General features: G+C 39.9%; 1 protein-coding gene across 1 annotated transcript in view; it reads right to left on the minus strand.

The window, feature by feature from the left end:
• The window catches only part of RIPOR2 (RHO family interacting cell polarization regulator 2), a 123,873-nt gene extending 109,561 nt beyond the window's left edge, over positions 1 to 14,312 (minus strand). Inside the window, exon 1 of the mRNA XM_037518943.2 lies at positions 14,188 to 14,312. Within this exon, the coding sequence (XP_037374840.1) occupies positions 14,188 to 14,245 (58 nt within the window). The 5' untranslated portion in view covers positions 14,246 to 14,312. The remainder of the gene's footprint in view (positions 1 to 14,187) is intronic.
• Between the last annotated feature and the right edge of the window lie 533 nt (positions 14,313 to 14,845).

The raw sequence follows: 14,845 nt of genomic DNA on the forward strand, positions 1-14,845 counted from the left end.
AGATGTTTCTTTTGATTCTTTTTGAATATATATTCTCAGAAATGAAAGGCTGGATCACATGGCAATGCTATTTTAATTTTTTTGAGGAAACTCCATACCGTTTCCCATAGCAGCTGCATTATTTTCTATTCTGACTGACAATGCACACTGGCTCTCTAACTCTTTTTAAGAGCAAGATATTTTCCCCTCCAGCAAGTTATGACTGCTCGGAGATGCCTCACAGAGCTAAACATTCCTGTTCGCTCAAATGCTTAGCAACCAGGAGCAGAGTGGCCCCCACTAAATGTGCATGGGTGTGCGTGGTGGTGCTTTTCGCTCTCTCCTCTATGCCTGCTTTGAAAAGAATTTCTTTCCTTGAATTAACATGCAGGCAGAGTGGACACATGCTGGTCTGTCTTCCAGAAGAAGGGCAGAGGGCAAGCGGCAGCACCATTTTGTGATGATCAAAATTCTGTTAATCCCATGTAATCTCCAAACATAAAGGTAATGCATTTCTCAATTGTGAATTCTTTGGGAGATGCTCCTGAAACCTGGCACCATCACTCCTTGGTGGATTGGGACACTTGGAGTGTGTGTGTGTTTGCGTCTGCACATGTGTGTGTAAAAGCCATGATGACCTAGAGTCTTTGTTGGTCCTTATAATGAGGTCCAGGGCCTCCCTGATGGCACAGGGGTTAAAGACAGCACTGTCAAGCAATTGGAAGCCACTGCACTACCAGTTCCATCTCCTGCCGGCCAGGAGAAACCCACATGGTGCAGCAGACCTCTCTTGTCTCACCCGCTGCTCCCCTCAGCAGTGTATTTCAGTCAATCTGCCTGTTCTGTTCCCCACTCTGTCTCTGGCGAATCCTCTCACCCTGCACCTCTGGTCTACACCGCAGTTCTTGTATGCATAAATAAATAAATCTTTAAAAAAAAAGAATAATGATGTCCAATGGCTTCAGATTTTGCAGACATGTAAACCCAAATTGTCAGATGAGGAGGAGGGGGTCCCTTGAAATGGTGTAGAGGTTTAAGTGAGAGCCTGGACACCGCCCGTGTGCTACCTTCTTTCTTGTAATTCTTTCATGGGCCGGGAGAATAGATCCTTAGTCCCCTTCTGTGATGTTGCCTTCTCTGCCCTCTGTTCTGAGTGTGTTTTTTTCTTGGAAGGCTAATTTTTCATCATCCTTCCTCTTGATATTACAGAATAATGTAATCGTGTAATATATATTCTCTTAAAAATAATCTTTAAGTAACAATAAGAGGGGTAAAACCCCTTTCAAATGGGGGTTTTACAATGATAAGACCTTGCCAGTGACAAGGAAAAGTACTAGAGGGAGAGATGGTTGAGAAATTCTTAGTGACTTTAAGAGGCAAAATGATTTGGCAGGTGATAACACAGTTTCGGGGTCTCACAGGCTTTTTCTGTAAAGGGCCAGATAACAAATATTTTAGACATTGAGCCAAGAGATAAAAATGAGGAAATTTTGTAGCTACTTACATAAAATAAAAAACAAAGTATCCAATTTTTAATGGACAGAATTCAAAATATAATGATAATTGAGCATTTTTTTTGGGTTATATTGCAAGTTACTAAAGAGAAGAATGATATTCTTTTACAGTTTCAGTAGGAAAACATATTGCCTAAATGGAGCTGAAGGTTGGCATTGCCTATCTTATGGATTACAAATGTTCGTCTGTAAAAACCATTTTTATTCTTTTGGGTATCTACTCAGAAGTGGAATTGCTGGCTCACATAGTAATTCTATTTTTTAAAAAGATTTATTTATTTATGCATACAAGAACTGGGGTACAGGCCAGAGGTGTGGGGGTGAGAGGATTTACTAGAGACAGAGTGGGGAGAGGAGGCATATGTACTGAAATGCACTGCTGAGGGGAGTAGAGGGTGAGACAGGAGAGGTCTGCTGTGCCATGTGGGTAGTTCCCTGGCTGGGGATTGAATTTGTGGTGCAGTGGCTGCAGATTGCTGCATAGTGCTGAGACATAACCCCTTGTACCACCAGGGAGGCCCTGATAATTCTATTTTGAATAGAACTTAATAGTTCATACAAAAATAGGCAGTAGCTGGGTTAGGCCAGGAGGCCACAGCTCAGCATCTCCTGCCTAAGCCAAGAGGAGGACCAGTAGCTGCTTATTCACTGTGTTCAGTTCTTGGTATCCCCCTCTAGGTTATGAAGGCAGAAACACATGTCTTTCTGGGACATTCCTAGTGTCAGGAGGATGCACAGGACTAATTTATGGCTTCTGCACTGTAGTTCATGTTGTCAGTACTAAGATGTGTTGGCTTTTCCCAAACAGAAGATGATGCTTCTGACCTACCTGGGTAGGGATCAACCTTTCTGGGTACAGGGAGCGTTTGATGGATCTAGCGCTGGTCTACCTGCTCTAGTTGGTGTCCTGTCTAACTTAACTGGCCAGTTATGTGCCCTGGTCATAGCTTTAATTGAGAGATGCTCAATAGACATTTGTTAACTAGTCTATTTGTTTAGTTAACAGACTGTCACAGTGGGTTGATGCTATTAGCTTATTGTCTACCCCACGCAGGAATATGATGAAGCAACTGAGCTTGTCTTTGTTTTTTTGCTTTTTTTGTTTTTGTTTTTTTTGTTTAGAGAAAGAAAAAGTTTATTAAGGAGAAAAGGAACAGAAAAAAAGTGTACTCCCAGGCTGCTGGAACCAGGCCAGGGAGGGGTAAGGAAGCCCAACCGAGCTTATTTTCGTTCTTCTATCCATGTGTGTGCATACTACTTTACTTACATACAAATACACATGGTTATCATGATTTCCTTTAGTTGTGCCACTGAAAAATATGTTCAAAGCCAAGAAAGTAAAAATAAACGGAATTAAAAACCAAAAAAAAAAAAAATACCACTAGAGGAAACATGGTAGAGGTTTTGTTGAAAATTTCAATTATTGTCCTAAAATGCTATGGCATATAATTCAAATTTCAGTGGGTGTTATTTTTGAATTAGAAATGCTTTGAACAAATATAGAAAGCCCAGGCTTTCTTGGATTATTTTTTTTTTTTAAAAAAGAACTCTGTACATGATCCCTTCCAGTTCCATGCATGTTGCTGCAAATTGCATGTGTTTATCTTTTTTGAATGCTGAGTAATATTCCATGGTGTATATGCACCACATCTTCTTGATCCAGTCATCTATTTTTGGGCATTTGGGTTGTTTCCATAGCTTAGCTATTGTAAATAGTGCTGCTATAAACATAGGGGTGCAGGTGCCCTTTGGAATTAATGTTTCTGTGTCCTTTGGGTAAATACCTAGGAGTGGAATTGCTGGATCATATGGAATTGCTGGATCATCTTTAGCATGTTGATGGATGGGAATTATGTGGGGACTATAACCAGGATGAAAATGCATACATGGTGCAAAAATGAAAAATGATGTAAAAAATGTATATTAAAAAAAAAACAACTCTGTAAAGTGGTGATGTGGGAGGCAATAATTGTGGTGTGCTTGCCACAAGTAAATATTTACCCAAGAAAGAGAACCTGTATACTGTTCAAGATACTGGTAAAGATCTGACTCTTCCCTTGCAGAATTCCTGACCAATGCTAGGGGATCTTGCCACGAGAAACTCCGCCATGCCATATATAGTGCTCTTTGATACTCAAAGAGTTTTCAGAGGGAGATCAGACTGGTTGAGGCAATCAAAAATGGGGAGGAAATCACACATATTCTGTGCCAAGCAATGGGGTAATTATGGGAACTGCCTTGTCACATATGGAGATCAGATAGCAGGCAGGCTTGTTAATGCTCAAGCCACACACACCTTTATATTTCCAGGAAAGTATTTTGAAGTGAGTGGCCTCAATTGCTCTGCTCTAATAAGCTTGTGTCTTTGTTAATCAAAAGCCAGAAGTAGAAGAGGGGAATAGTATAGACTTGGGATGCTGGCTCAGCTGAGGAAATCACAGTTAAATTATAACTGGCATTTATAAAATAAACCCTTAATGGTTTTCTATGATCTCATACATTATCTCCTTAAATTTCATAGCAATTTTTTGAGGTGCTCACCACCATTTTCTTCACTACAGTCACCATCCCCACAATCTTCATCATCATTTTCACCACCACCACCATCATCATCATCACCACCACAATTATCATTATTTTCATGTAGAGGAAGGAAATTGTAGCTTCAGAAGAGCTTCAGATAACTTGCCTGAAGTGAAATCACTAGTCAGTTGAACTAGGTGTTTGGATTTAAATAGTTTGCTCATTCTCTTAGGCTACTTTGTCTCAGTTTAGAAGGCAGAATAAGTAAAAATCAGAGATTTAAAAACAGTGTGACTCCAGCTTTTTTGCACTTAGTATACAAAGTAGTTAGTATAGTAATACAACTGGAAAAGGGGTCTGGCTCACGCTGGGAGGTGTTTGCAGAATAAGCATACACTTCTTTACAGGTTGGGACTGTAGATGGCTGAAAATAGCAATGTTTTCTGGAAAAGCTTCTTATCATGCTTTATATTAAGATTTACATTTTTATTTATTTTTCACTGACAATGGAGATCGATAGGAGTCTGACATCCTTGGTTCCCCTCAGCATATAAACCAGAAGTTGAGGGCCTCCCCGGTGGCACAGTGGGTTGAACACTACACTGTGAAGCTGTCTGCAGCCTCTGCAGCGTGGGTTCGATTCCCAGCCTGCCCTGGAGCTACCCACATGGTGCAGCAGACCTGTCCTGTCTCGCCCGCTGCTCCCTTCAGGAGTATGTTTGGTCCATCTGCCTGTTCTGCTCCCCGCTCTAACTCTGGTGAATTCTCTCACCCTCCCGTGCCTCTGACTGTACCTCAGTTCTTGTATAAATAAATAAAACTTTTAAAAAAATAAACCAGTAGTTGATGGAGAAGAGTTTGGTTTCCCTGATATTTTAGCTCTGTAATTTATCTGAAAGTGGTTAAGTGTGCCTTCCACAAATCATACAGGCTTATTGGATTCCTGGACATAGTTTCCTTCAAATTCCATCTGATCTGTTCATTGTGCTGTTCTAAATAGGGAGAAAAATCCCACCACAGGACAAGTTTTCATGTATATTCCCTCTTAGAGATTTCTGTCAATTTATAGAGAAAAATATGTATATTCAATTGCTCAGTCAGCTGACTTACTTTGTGATCTTAAAGGTTATTTTCTTCCTGTTGCTTAATTCATTACTTCTTATCCTGAATGGCCTGTTTAGAATAAAGGAGAGAGGAAGAAGGGACCGGCTAGTCTTCCTCTGTTGCTGTTTGAGGTACATGGTATAGTATTTACACTTTGAGCTCCCAGTTATCCAAAGACTAAAGAGGGAAAAATTCATAGAGAAGACATGGCAACATAACATCATGCTTTCTAGAAGGCAGTTACTTGTTCCTTCTTCTCTTTGTTTTATTTAGAAATGATTATTTCCTAGGGTTAAAACTTACACGACAGCAGAGAATGAAATACCCTCAGGATCTTTTCTTTTGTTTACTTGGTTTTCTATTAATAAAAAAAAGCTTGACACAGAGTTTTCCCTTCCCCTCAAATGCAAAGAGAGACCACTCACCCTTCCAAAAATTCATTTTGCTCACATTTATTAAGGTCCAAAATTTTCTCTTTGTATCATTCGTTGATCTTTAAGGGGCTTCTGCAGTCAAATGCTCTACCACTGAGCTATACCCCGCCGCCCCGGGGGCTTGTCTAAAGCATTTAACAGGTTGAGGCACCAACAAGCCTAAGATATGGAACGTCCACATGCAAAAGAATAATGACAATATAAATTATTAATTTGCCTTCTGGACTGAAACTAGCCATTATGCCTGCCTTCTTTTTATTTTTTTTTTTTTGCCTTTGAGGTTCTTCATTATCCATATTATTTTCATAGCTTAAAATATAATGTGTTCACAGTTGTGTGTCCTTTTGAATTTTATAAACGTGTTCCCATGTCATTATAAATTCTTTATAATTGTCAGCAACTGCACTGCAAATATTACTATTGCCTTAATATTGGATATTAAGGTGACTTCAAAGCTTTGTTAATATTTATGATTATTTCCTTAGGAGAGATTCCTAGAAGTAAGATTACTGGATCAAAAGCGACAAGCATTTCGTCTCTTGATTTACATTCCTAACATTACAATCTGATTTCTCTTCTTCCCTTCTTACTTCTCTCCCTCTGGCCTTCTCATCCTTCTTTTATTTCCTCCTCTCTCCTACCCCCACAGTTTATGCTTGCCTTTTGATTGCTATGCCAAGAGAGGTCAACATCTATGTCTTAAAAATATAGAAAAGTGATCAGGTTGATTGTTCTTCTTCTTCATCTTTTTTTTAAAGAGTAATCATCAATGAGCAATGAGATACTCGCTATGGAATCATTACCCTCCTTGTCAATAGGAACCCTCACATTTCCTGGTCCCCAGGAACCAGCCACCGATACAGCCATGAACATGGTGAATGTTGAAGAACAACATGAATATTTGATTTTGCACCAGCACCTGCATTTTGGGTTCCATTTTCTTCTCTCCATTCTCACATGCTAGGACCAGTTAATATTATTTTTCCCTCCCCCTGAAACTCAACTCTTTTTTTTTTTTGTGCTTGAAATAGCCACTTCAATTTGATTCACTAGCAACTTTCCTTCTTAAACTCTTCTGAAATCTACTGAGTTATAAACACCTTTGCTAAATAAACATCACAGCAGTTTGGCAGACAACCAATAGGCAACATCCAGTCATCTAAAAATAAACAAGAAGTTGCATAAATTGACATTTGCTGAGCAGAAAACACGTCAGACAGTGTTAACCTGATAAATCACATCTCTTTAACAAATACATTGACTTGCGCAATTGAAGTGACTTTCACCAAGAAAGAAAGACAATACTCCCAGTCTGTACCACTGTTTACGTCCTAACAACTGCACATTTCTAAAAAGTATTTTTTCTTTCTGACCTTCCTAGAATAGATATGCTAATTTTGTTAATTTTCAACCCAAGTCCGGTAGAAGACATACTCAAGAATGTCTCCAGCTATTCCTAAAAAGACTGTGCTGGCTCTCATAAAGATCTCAAATAAGCACTTAAAATGCTTTGTCTGTAATATTGGACCCATTCTGGCTTTGGCCTGATCTAAATAGGTCACTCGAAGGTTACTGGAGGCTGTAAATCAGGGGGGCGGACTGATGGCTAAGACAGCCTGCATAGCTTTAACGCAATGTGCTATTTTAGTTTCTGTCCCTGAAATGACACCATCTCTCTGGCACCAGCCAAAGACAGCTTCCTAGACATCTATGGGAAGGGAATGTTTTGCAGTAATCCAAGACCTAGGTCACACAGGCATGAATTACTGTGGGGAGGTCTGTGTCTGCTCCAGACCCTGTGGCAAACAGTGTAGGGAAAATGCTTTCCAACCAAAGCATTTATCTAGGAATCCAGGGGTGGAAACTGATCCAAGAAGTCTTGGCACATCACAAAGGCAAAGGGTGACCAGCTCTTTTCAACAGCCTCTTCCTGTTCCCTCCGCAATCCCATTACTTGAGAACCCAATATATATTTTTTTTGGAAAAAGCACAACCTAGTTAAATAACAATTATGTTATATTATATAGGATACAACATTATCAAATAAGAGTTCTAGCTCTAGTCAAGGCACGTATCCCTTTACATTCTTTTTCTATATACCTTTTCCACAATGTGACTTAGTGTGAAATTTCAGGATTTAGTGGTTTTACACAGTGTCAATCCCTTCTTCCTTCTCTCATTTAATTTTGGGAAGGGCAAATGTAATCCACTAAGCACATTAAAACATTAAAACATGCCAGATTACAACATATTGCAGAATTATTTACCTGTTTTTTTTTTTTTTAAAGTCTACCTTGGCTTCATAAACATTCTAGACAGAAGGCAGAATGTGGCCATCTATTCTATCTTCTTTTTCAGAAAAATATTTGATAGTTCTTTTGTTCTCTCTGAGCTGAAGTTCCCTTAAGTGCTAACTTACTTGGCTTGGGGAAAGGTGACAGGTTTGGTTCAAAGCAAGCAGCTTTTTTCCCCAACCATCTGCTGATCTCTATGGCTGAGTGGACTTCCTTTTGTCATTTCTTCTCCATCTGACAATTCTGCTTTGGGGAGATTGAAACACCTCTTCTAGACACAGTAATCAAGACAGAAGTAGTCTCATGTTATACTGCAATGTACCGGCTCTGAAGAACATTCAGAGGTCTGGCAAAACTTTGTCATTTCCTGTGATCCTTCTAGAAGTGAGATCTTAAAAGGTATGTATATGCCCAGGGAATATGCAAGCCTGAGAAATACTTTGCAGTGCTTCCTTGGTGGCACAAAGGGTTAAGTCGCAGCGCTATGAAGCTATCCGCAACCACTGCAGCACTAGTTGGATCCATGGCCAGGGAGGTGACCCACATGGTACAGCAGACCTCTCCTGTCTCTCCCGCTGCTCCCCTCAGCAGTGTATTTCAGTCAGTCTGCCTGTTCTGTTCCCCACTCTGTCTCTGGTGAATCCTGTCACCACCCCCCGCACCTCTGGCCAGTTCTTACATGCATAAAAAAATAAATCATTTTTTAAAAAAAGAAATACTTTGCATATGTAACTGTGATCTTGTGGTGTTTTATTTAATCATTGTACTTGACAACAGATAACCCAGCAGTACTGAACTTAGAGGCAGCAAGGGTTTCTGGCTCAAAGAAAAAAAAACAATTGTAGCTTTACCTTGTACCAGAGAGTAATTTGGGCTACCAAACTACCAACTATCACCTGGGGAACTGTTTCCTCCCTACAAATTCTGTTTTATTCTTGAAAGTTGGTCCAGTCCACTATGTGACACTTTTTCCTTTTTTCTATTATTATCATTACCATATCATTATCACCATAATTTCTATAGTTACACAATTGTTATAGTTATATCGTCATTATTATCAGCCAGCCATTTCTACTGACATATACCAGACTGGTTGTCAAGGAGGCACAATGACAAAATAGATGAAAGTCTTTTAATTTGATAAGTTTGCAACAAATGGAAAGAAGCCTTGAATTCCAATTACTGGTTGTTCAGTACCTTGATAATCAAATCAATCATTCCTCCAAGGAAGAATAGAATCTACCTGATAGTAAATATTTCCTAAATGGCATGATGATGTTGAAAGCAAACTTGGGGTGCTCTGTGTGTGTGTGTGTGTGAGAAAGAGAGAAAGAGAGAGAGAGAGAGAGAGAGAGAGAGAGGAGGTAGGGGGAAGGAGGGCAATAAATATATCAGGATTTCAGGTGACTCAGTGGGTGACTGATTATCTCACTAACCGTACACAACTGTCCCCTAGAACAAGAGCAAAGTTACACGCCAATGTCTCCCAAATCTGTGCACTTCAGAAATTAATAGCTGAAGTAAGCAGGGTCTCAGAAAGGCAGTTAAAATATATATTGTGAACATGACTCACTTTTTTTCTTTTCAGATCTTTATGTGGTCCATAAATCTGACAGGGTTTATATTATACTTTCAACCAAATGAGCCTAAATTCTAAATTTGTTTTCCTTTAGGGGATAAGGGTCTTTTAAAATGCATCCATTACGAATCAAATGGAAAACCCAGAAATAAATCCACAGATTTATGGACAACTAATTTTTGACAAAGGAGCAAAGAATATGCAATGGAACAAGGACAGTTAGTTCAATAAATGGTGCTGGGAATATGGGGTCGCTACATGCAAAAAAATGAAGCTAGACCAGTCCCTCACACCATGCACAAAAACCAACTCAAAATGGATTAAAGAACTAGACATAAGACCTGAAACCATAAAATATATAGAAGAAAATATAGGTGATACTACATGACATACACCTCAATAACATCTTTAAAGACACATCACCCAAAGCAAAGATAGTGAAGGAAAGGATAAACAGATGGGACATCAAATTAAAGAGCTTCTGTACAGCAAAAGAGACAGTAACCAAAACAAAGAGACACCCCACTGATTGGGAGAAAATTTTCACACACAACACTAATGATAAAGGACTGATCACAAAAATCTACAAAGAGTGAAACTCAACCAAAACAAATTAAACAATCCAGAAGAGCTAACATGGGCAGAAGAGCTAAAAAGACACTTTTCCAAAGAGGAAATGCAAATGGCCAACAGGCATATGAAAAAATGTTCAACATCATTTGTCATCAGGGAAATGCAAGTCAAAACTACCATGAGATACCATCTCACACCAGTGAGAATGGCACATATTAAAAAAACTAGCAACAACAAATGTTGGCGAGGGTGTGGAGAAAAAGGAACTCTCCTGCACTGTTGGTGGGAGTGCAAACTGGTCCAACCACTATGGAAAGCTGTGTGGAGATTCCTCAAACTGCTAATAATGGACCCAGCAATTCCACTCCTAGATCTCTATCTACCCAAAGGACACAAAAACGTTAATTCAAAAGGACACCTGCACCCCTATGTTTATTGCAGCACAATTTACAATAGGTAAGCTATGGAAACAACAATTTTGGGCACTGGAAACAAATGTCCAAAAACAGATGACTGAATCAAGAAGGTGTGGTATAGATACATAATGGAATATTACTCAGCAATCAAAAAAAGGTAAACACATGCCATTTGCAGCAACAGTGATAGAGATGGGAGGGATCGTGCTCAGTGAAATAAGCCAGGAAGAAAAAGAAAAATACCTGATGGTTTCACTTATAGGAGGAATGTAGAGGATCCAAATAAGGGATTGGGGGGAAAATAATTATAATAAAGTGAAAATCAAAATCAACAAGCAACTATAAATCAGAGACATTCTGCAAGGGGGAGAGAAGGGAGTAGGATCAAAACAGGGGAGGGAAGAACATGAGGGACTATGGTGATGGTACCCTGGTGAATTGGTGGTGGAAATTTCATGGGAACTATATCAAGATGAGAAAGCATACATTGTACAAAAATGAAGAATGATGTAAAAATACATAAAATAAAAATATAATAAAAAATAAATGAAATAAAGTAAAATGTGCCTATTACAAGGAAATGTGGTTGCCTTAGAAACAAGATACTGGGAATTTTTTTCTTTCTTTATGGTAGAGAAAACTCCTTGTACCAAGGCTTTCTGCTTTCCTAGGCATGCTAAGCGAGCTAAAAGCATGGATGAAACCAAAAGTAAACATAGTATAGATTCTTCTACATGTACCATTATGCAGAAAAGATTAAGACTAAAAAGTGAGTGCTTTGAAGGTAAGGTTTTAGAGAATGTGTAATCAACTGTCTAGATGAACAATGAAGATCACAGGTTAAATGACTTGCCCAAGACTCCACAGCAGATTCAGGTTTATAACCTATCTCCTAACACCTTGTCCAGCACTGTTGCATAATATCACACCTCTGAAATGTTGCTCATAAACTGAAGTTCTATAAGTGAACCCTATTTTGAATATACTAGGTTAAGCAGATATGTGGAAAAAAGCTCTTCATTTAATTCTAGTCACACTCTCACCTACTCTAGAAACCCATTTTTGTGAATACATAGTAGGAATTAGTGTTTATTGAGTGTTTACCATATTTTTGGTATTATTCTAAGCACTTATTCTGTAATGAAATTTAATCTGCATGCCACTCTATAAAGTCTATTTTATAAGTGAGTAAACTGAGGCACAGAGAGATTGAGTAATCTGCTCAAATTCCAGAACGAATTAGGTCACAAAGCCCTGGCAGTGTAAATTCAGAGCTGAACTCTATTACTGTACACAAAAGTTGCTTAAAATGAGGCACCAGTTACACAAATTTTCACACACATTGACTGACATGAGCCACAACTCTGGAAATGGACTAAAAATGCACTGGATGTTGGACTTAAAAGTCTCTAATCAGTCTGGAAAGTACTTAGGATATCACACACGAAGTACAGTGCAGATATTAGGAATCTGTAATGAAAAAAATCTGTACTACCCATTGAGGTATTAGTGTCACATTGCACCACTAAGGAAACCAAAGTTTAGTTCAGCAAGAACTAAACTAAATCACATAGGAAGGAGGAGGCCAAATGAGAATTTGAATGTGATTCTTGTCTGACTCGCAGCACGACTCTTTACCATGCTTGTTGAAATAAATAGTCCACCTGGTTGTCGTGGATGCTCAACAGAGTGATCCTACAGCTCACTGAGTGATGCTTTGTTGAGTGAGATCTTAACCCTTCCCTTTAGGGTGGGGCCACAAAATCCACTGTGCAGTGGGCACACCGGTCTACAGATGGTGCTGTTTAGCACCAGACTCAGCCTGAAAGCGAAAAATCCCTTTGGAAAGATATGTGACCTGGGTTTTCTGAAGGCTGGATGAATAATTACCAAATTGCTCAACCTAGGCTTATCTTTCTGGTTGTGACATTTTTTCAGTGCCGATGGGAGTGACTATATAAGTAGATCTAACCAGAATAAAACAAAACAAAACAAAAACCAGTATCTTGAAGGACAAGTGCAAAGTGAGAAACTGGAGTTTCAAGCAAATATCATGTAATAGGGGTTATCAAAGTAAAATGACAGATTGAGAATTTGCTCAATTGCAACGAAGCACCAGTAAATATTCTTCAAGTTGATTTAAATTATAATAAAAACCCACATCATGATTTTAAGCATTTTTTTTAAAAAAGATGAGCCATCTTTGCACTTTCTCTCACTTTATTTTTATTTATTTATGCATATGAGAGCTGGGATGTAGGCCAGAGGTGCAGAGGAGGGGAGTAGGGGGGTGGTGAGAGGATTCACCAGAGACAGAGTGGGGAGCAGAACAGGCAGACTGACTGAAATACACTGCTGAGGGGAGCAGCGGGCCAGACAGGAGAGGTCTGCTGCACCAATTGGGTTAGCTCCCTGGCCGGGGATTGAACTCATGCTGCAGTAGCTGGTGATAGCTTGATAGTGCTGAGACTTTAACACCTGTGCCACCAGGGAGGCCCGATTTTAATCATTTTGATACTAGAACCAAAAAAAACTAGACAGACCGCAAAATGTTAACGGTGCTTACACCTCAGATGATCAGGTTACAAGGGATTCTTTATTGTGTTGTAAGCTTTAATTTTTTTCAAAGACCCTGTATTACTTGAATAATTACAACAAAAGTTATCCATTTTTCTTTTAAAAATTACTCCTCAGAGTTTTTAACAAATTACTAGATTTTTTTGTGGAAAACAATGGAATAGATGAGATTCCATCATTTAAACAGTTTCAAATTCTATTCAATAGAGAAGCTATTTCCTGTGACCCATGTAATAGGCAGCATTTTAGTGAAATGTCTGTGGAGGGGCCTCCCTGGTGGCTCAAGAGATTAAGCACAGCACTATGAAGCTATCTGCAGCCACCACAGCACAAGTTCAATTCTGGGCCAGGGAGCTACCCACATGGTGCAGCAGACCTCTCCTGTCTCACCCGTTGCTCCCCTCAGCAGTGTATTTCAGTCAGTCTGCCTGTTTTGTCTCTGGTGAATCCTCTTACACCCCGCACCTCTGGCTTGCCCCCCAGCTCTTGTATGGATAAATAAACAAATCTTTAAAAAAAAAAAAAGAAATGTCTGTGGACTCTCAGATTAGCCATATAGAATCACAACTTTAGAGTCGATGCCTACAGTCTACTGGTGGGGAGCTGAGTGGGTGTCAGGGCCAGCAGACTGTGGCATCCGGCCAGGAAGAAAAGAAAAATGGAAAGGGAATGGAGAGTGGGGGTACCAAATAAGTCCGAGCAAGGATGAGAGAGAGAAAGATCCAGAGGCAGAGAGAGAAATGAGGGAGAGGCAGGTAGTGCAGATCAAAGCGATATGGCACCAGGGAGAACCACTGGTCCATTTGTCCAGTTGCTTCCTTTGCAACTCTGCCAAGTGCAAAGCAACCACAACAGCATGAAACAACAGAAGGTGTTAACTACAGAGCACAAACAGGAGTTGAGCACAGACAGGAGCACAGTACAGGGGAAGATTCTGCACTATTTTTCTAAACTACACTTAACCCTTATCTAGTCCTGATGTAAAAGGCATTCGGAGGCCATTTAACCCCTTTGCCCCCCAACCCCTTCTCCACATTCCCTTGTATGTCTTCAATGCCCAGATTGACATCCCCATCCACCCCCTTTCCAGAGCTCATTCAAAGTCCTCAAGTCTTTGTCCAAGCCAGATAAAACGTCCAGTAGTGTCCATTCTAAGCCAGACCAGAATGGCTCTTGCCAGAAAGGTGTGTTTACCTTCACTAAAAACATCCTCTTCATCGACCAGGAGATCCTCGGGATCCAAGTACTGCATCTTGGAGAGGGAAGGCAGTGCCGCAGCAGCAGGCAGCTAGGCAGCCCGGGCAACCCCACCAGCCACAGTGGCCCAGGCAATTTCCTTTCCTGAGTTGCCTCAGCCCTCACAGAGGGCAGCTTCCGCCTCTGCCCTCCAGAAAGCAGCTTCATTCATGTGAACAGCTTTGGAAGACTGCGTTCCAGGCAGGGTAAATTTCACCACCGAGAAGAAATATTTCTGGACGTGGGCCCCAGATCCGCTTGCATCTGAATACAGATATCACTTCGAGTCGGAGTCAAAGCAACAGCTTTCAATTTTCCTAAAGAGGAAAGTGGGCTTTCTTAACTTATGAATTTGAACACACCGGGTAGTGTGGAAAGAGAGGGGTTCACATTACTCATATCTGAGTTTTGCTTGCATGATGATTTCTCTGAAAGAAAAGCCAGTCATTATGCTCATCCAAAGCAGTCCTTTAGAGAGAGAGTGCTTTTATTTCCTTCAGTAATAGTTGCATCTTTCTTCCTTGCAAACCTCTTGCATTCAAGAATTAGAAACTTTATAATACTTAAAGTAATACTAACACACCTCTAGACTCTTACTGGCTCAAATAAACCTATG

Source organism: Talpa occidentalis, unplaced genomic scaffold (assembly GCF_014898055.3).
Source record: "Talpa occidentalis isolate TD23 unplaced genomic scaffold, MPIMG_talOcc4v2.1 talOcc4.2, whole genome shotgun sequence".
NCBI lineage: Eukaryota > Metazoa > Chordata > Mammalia > Eulipotyphla > Talpidae > Talpa > Talpa occidentalis.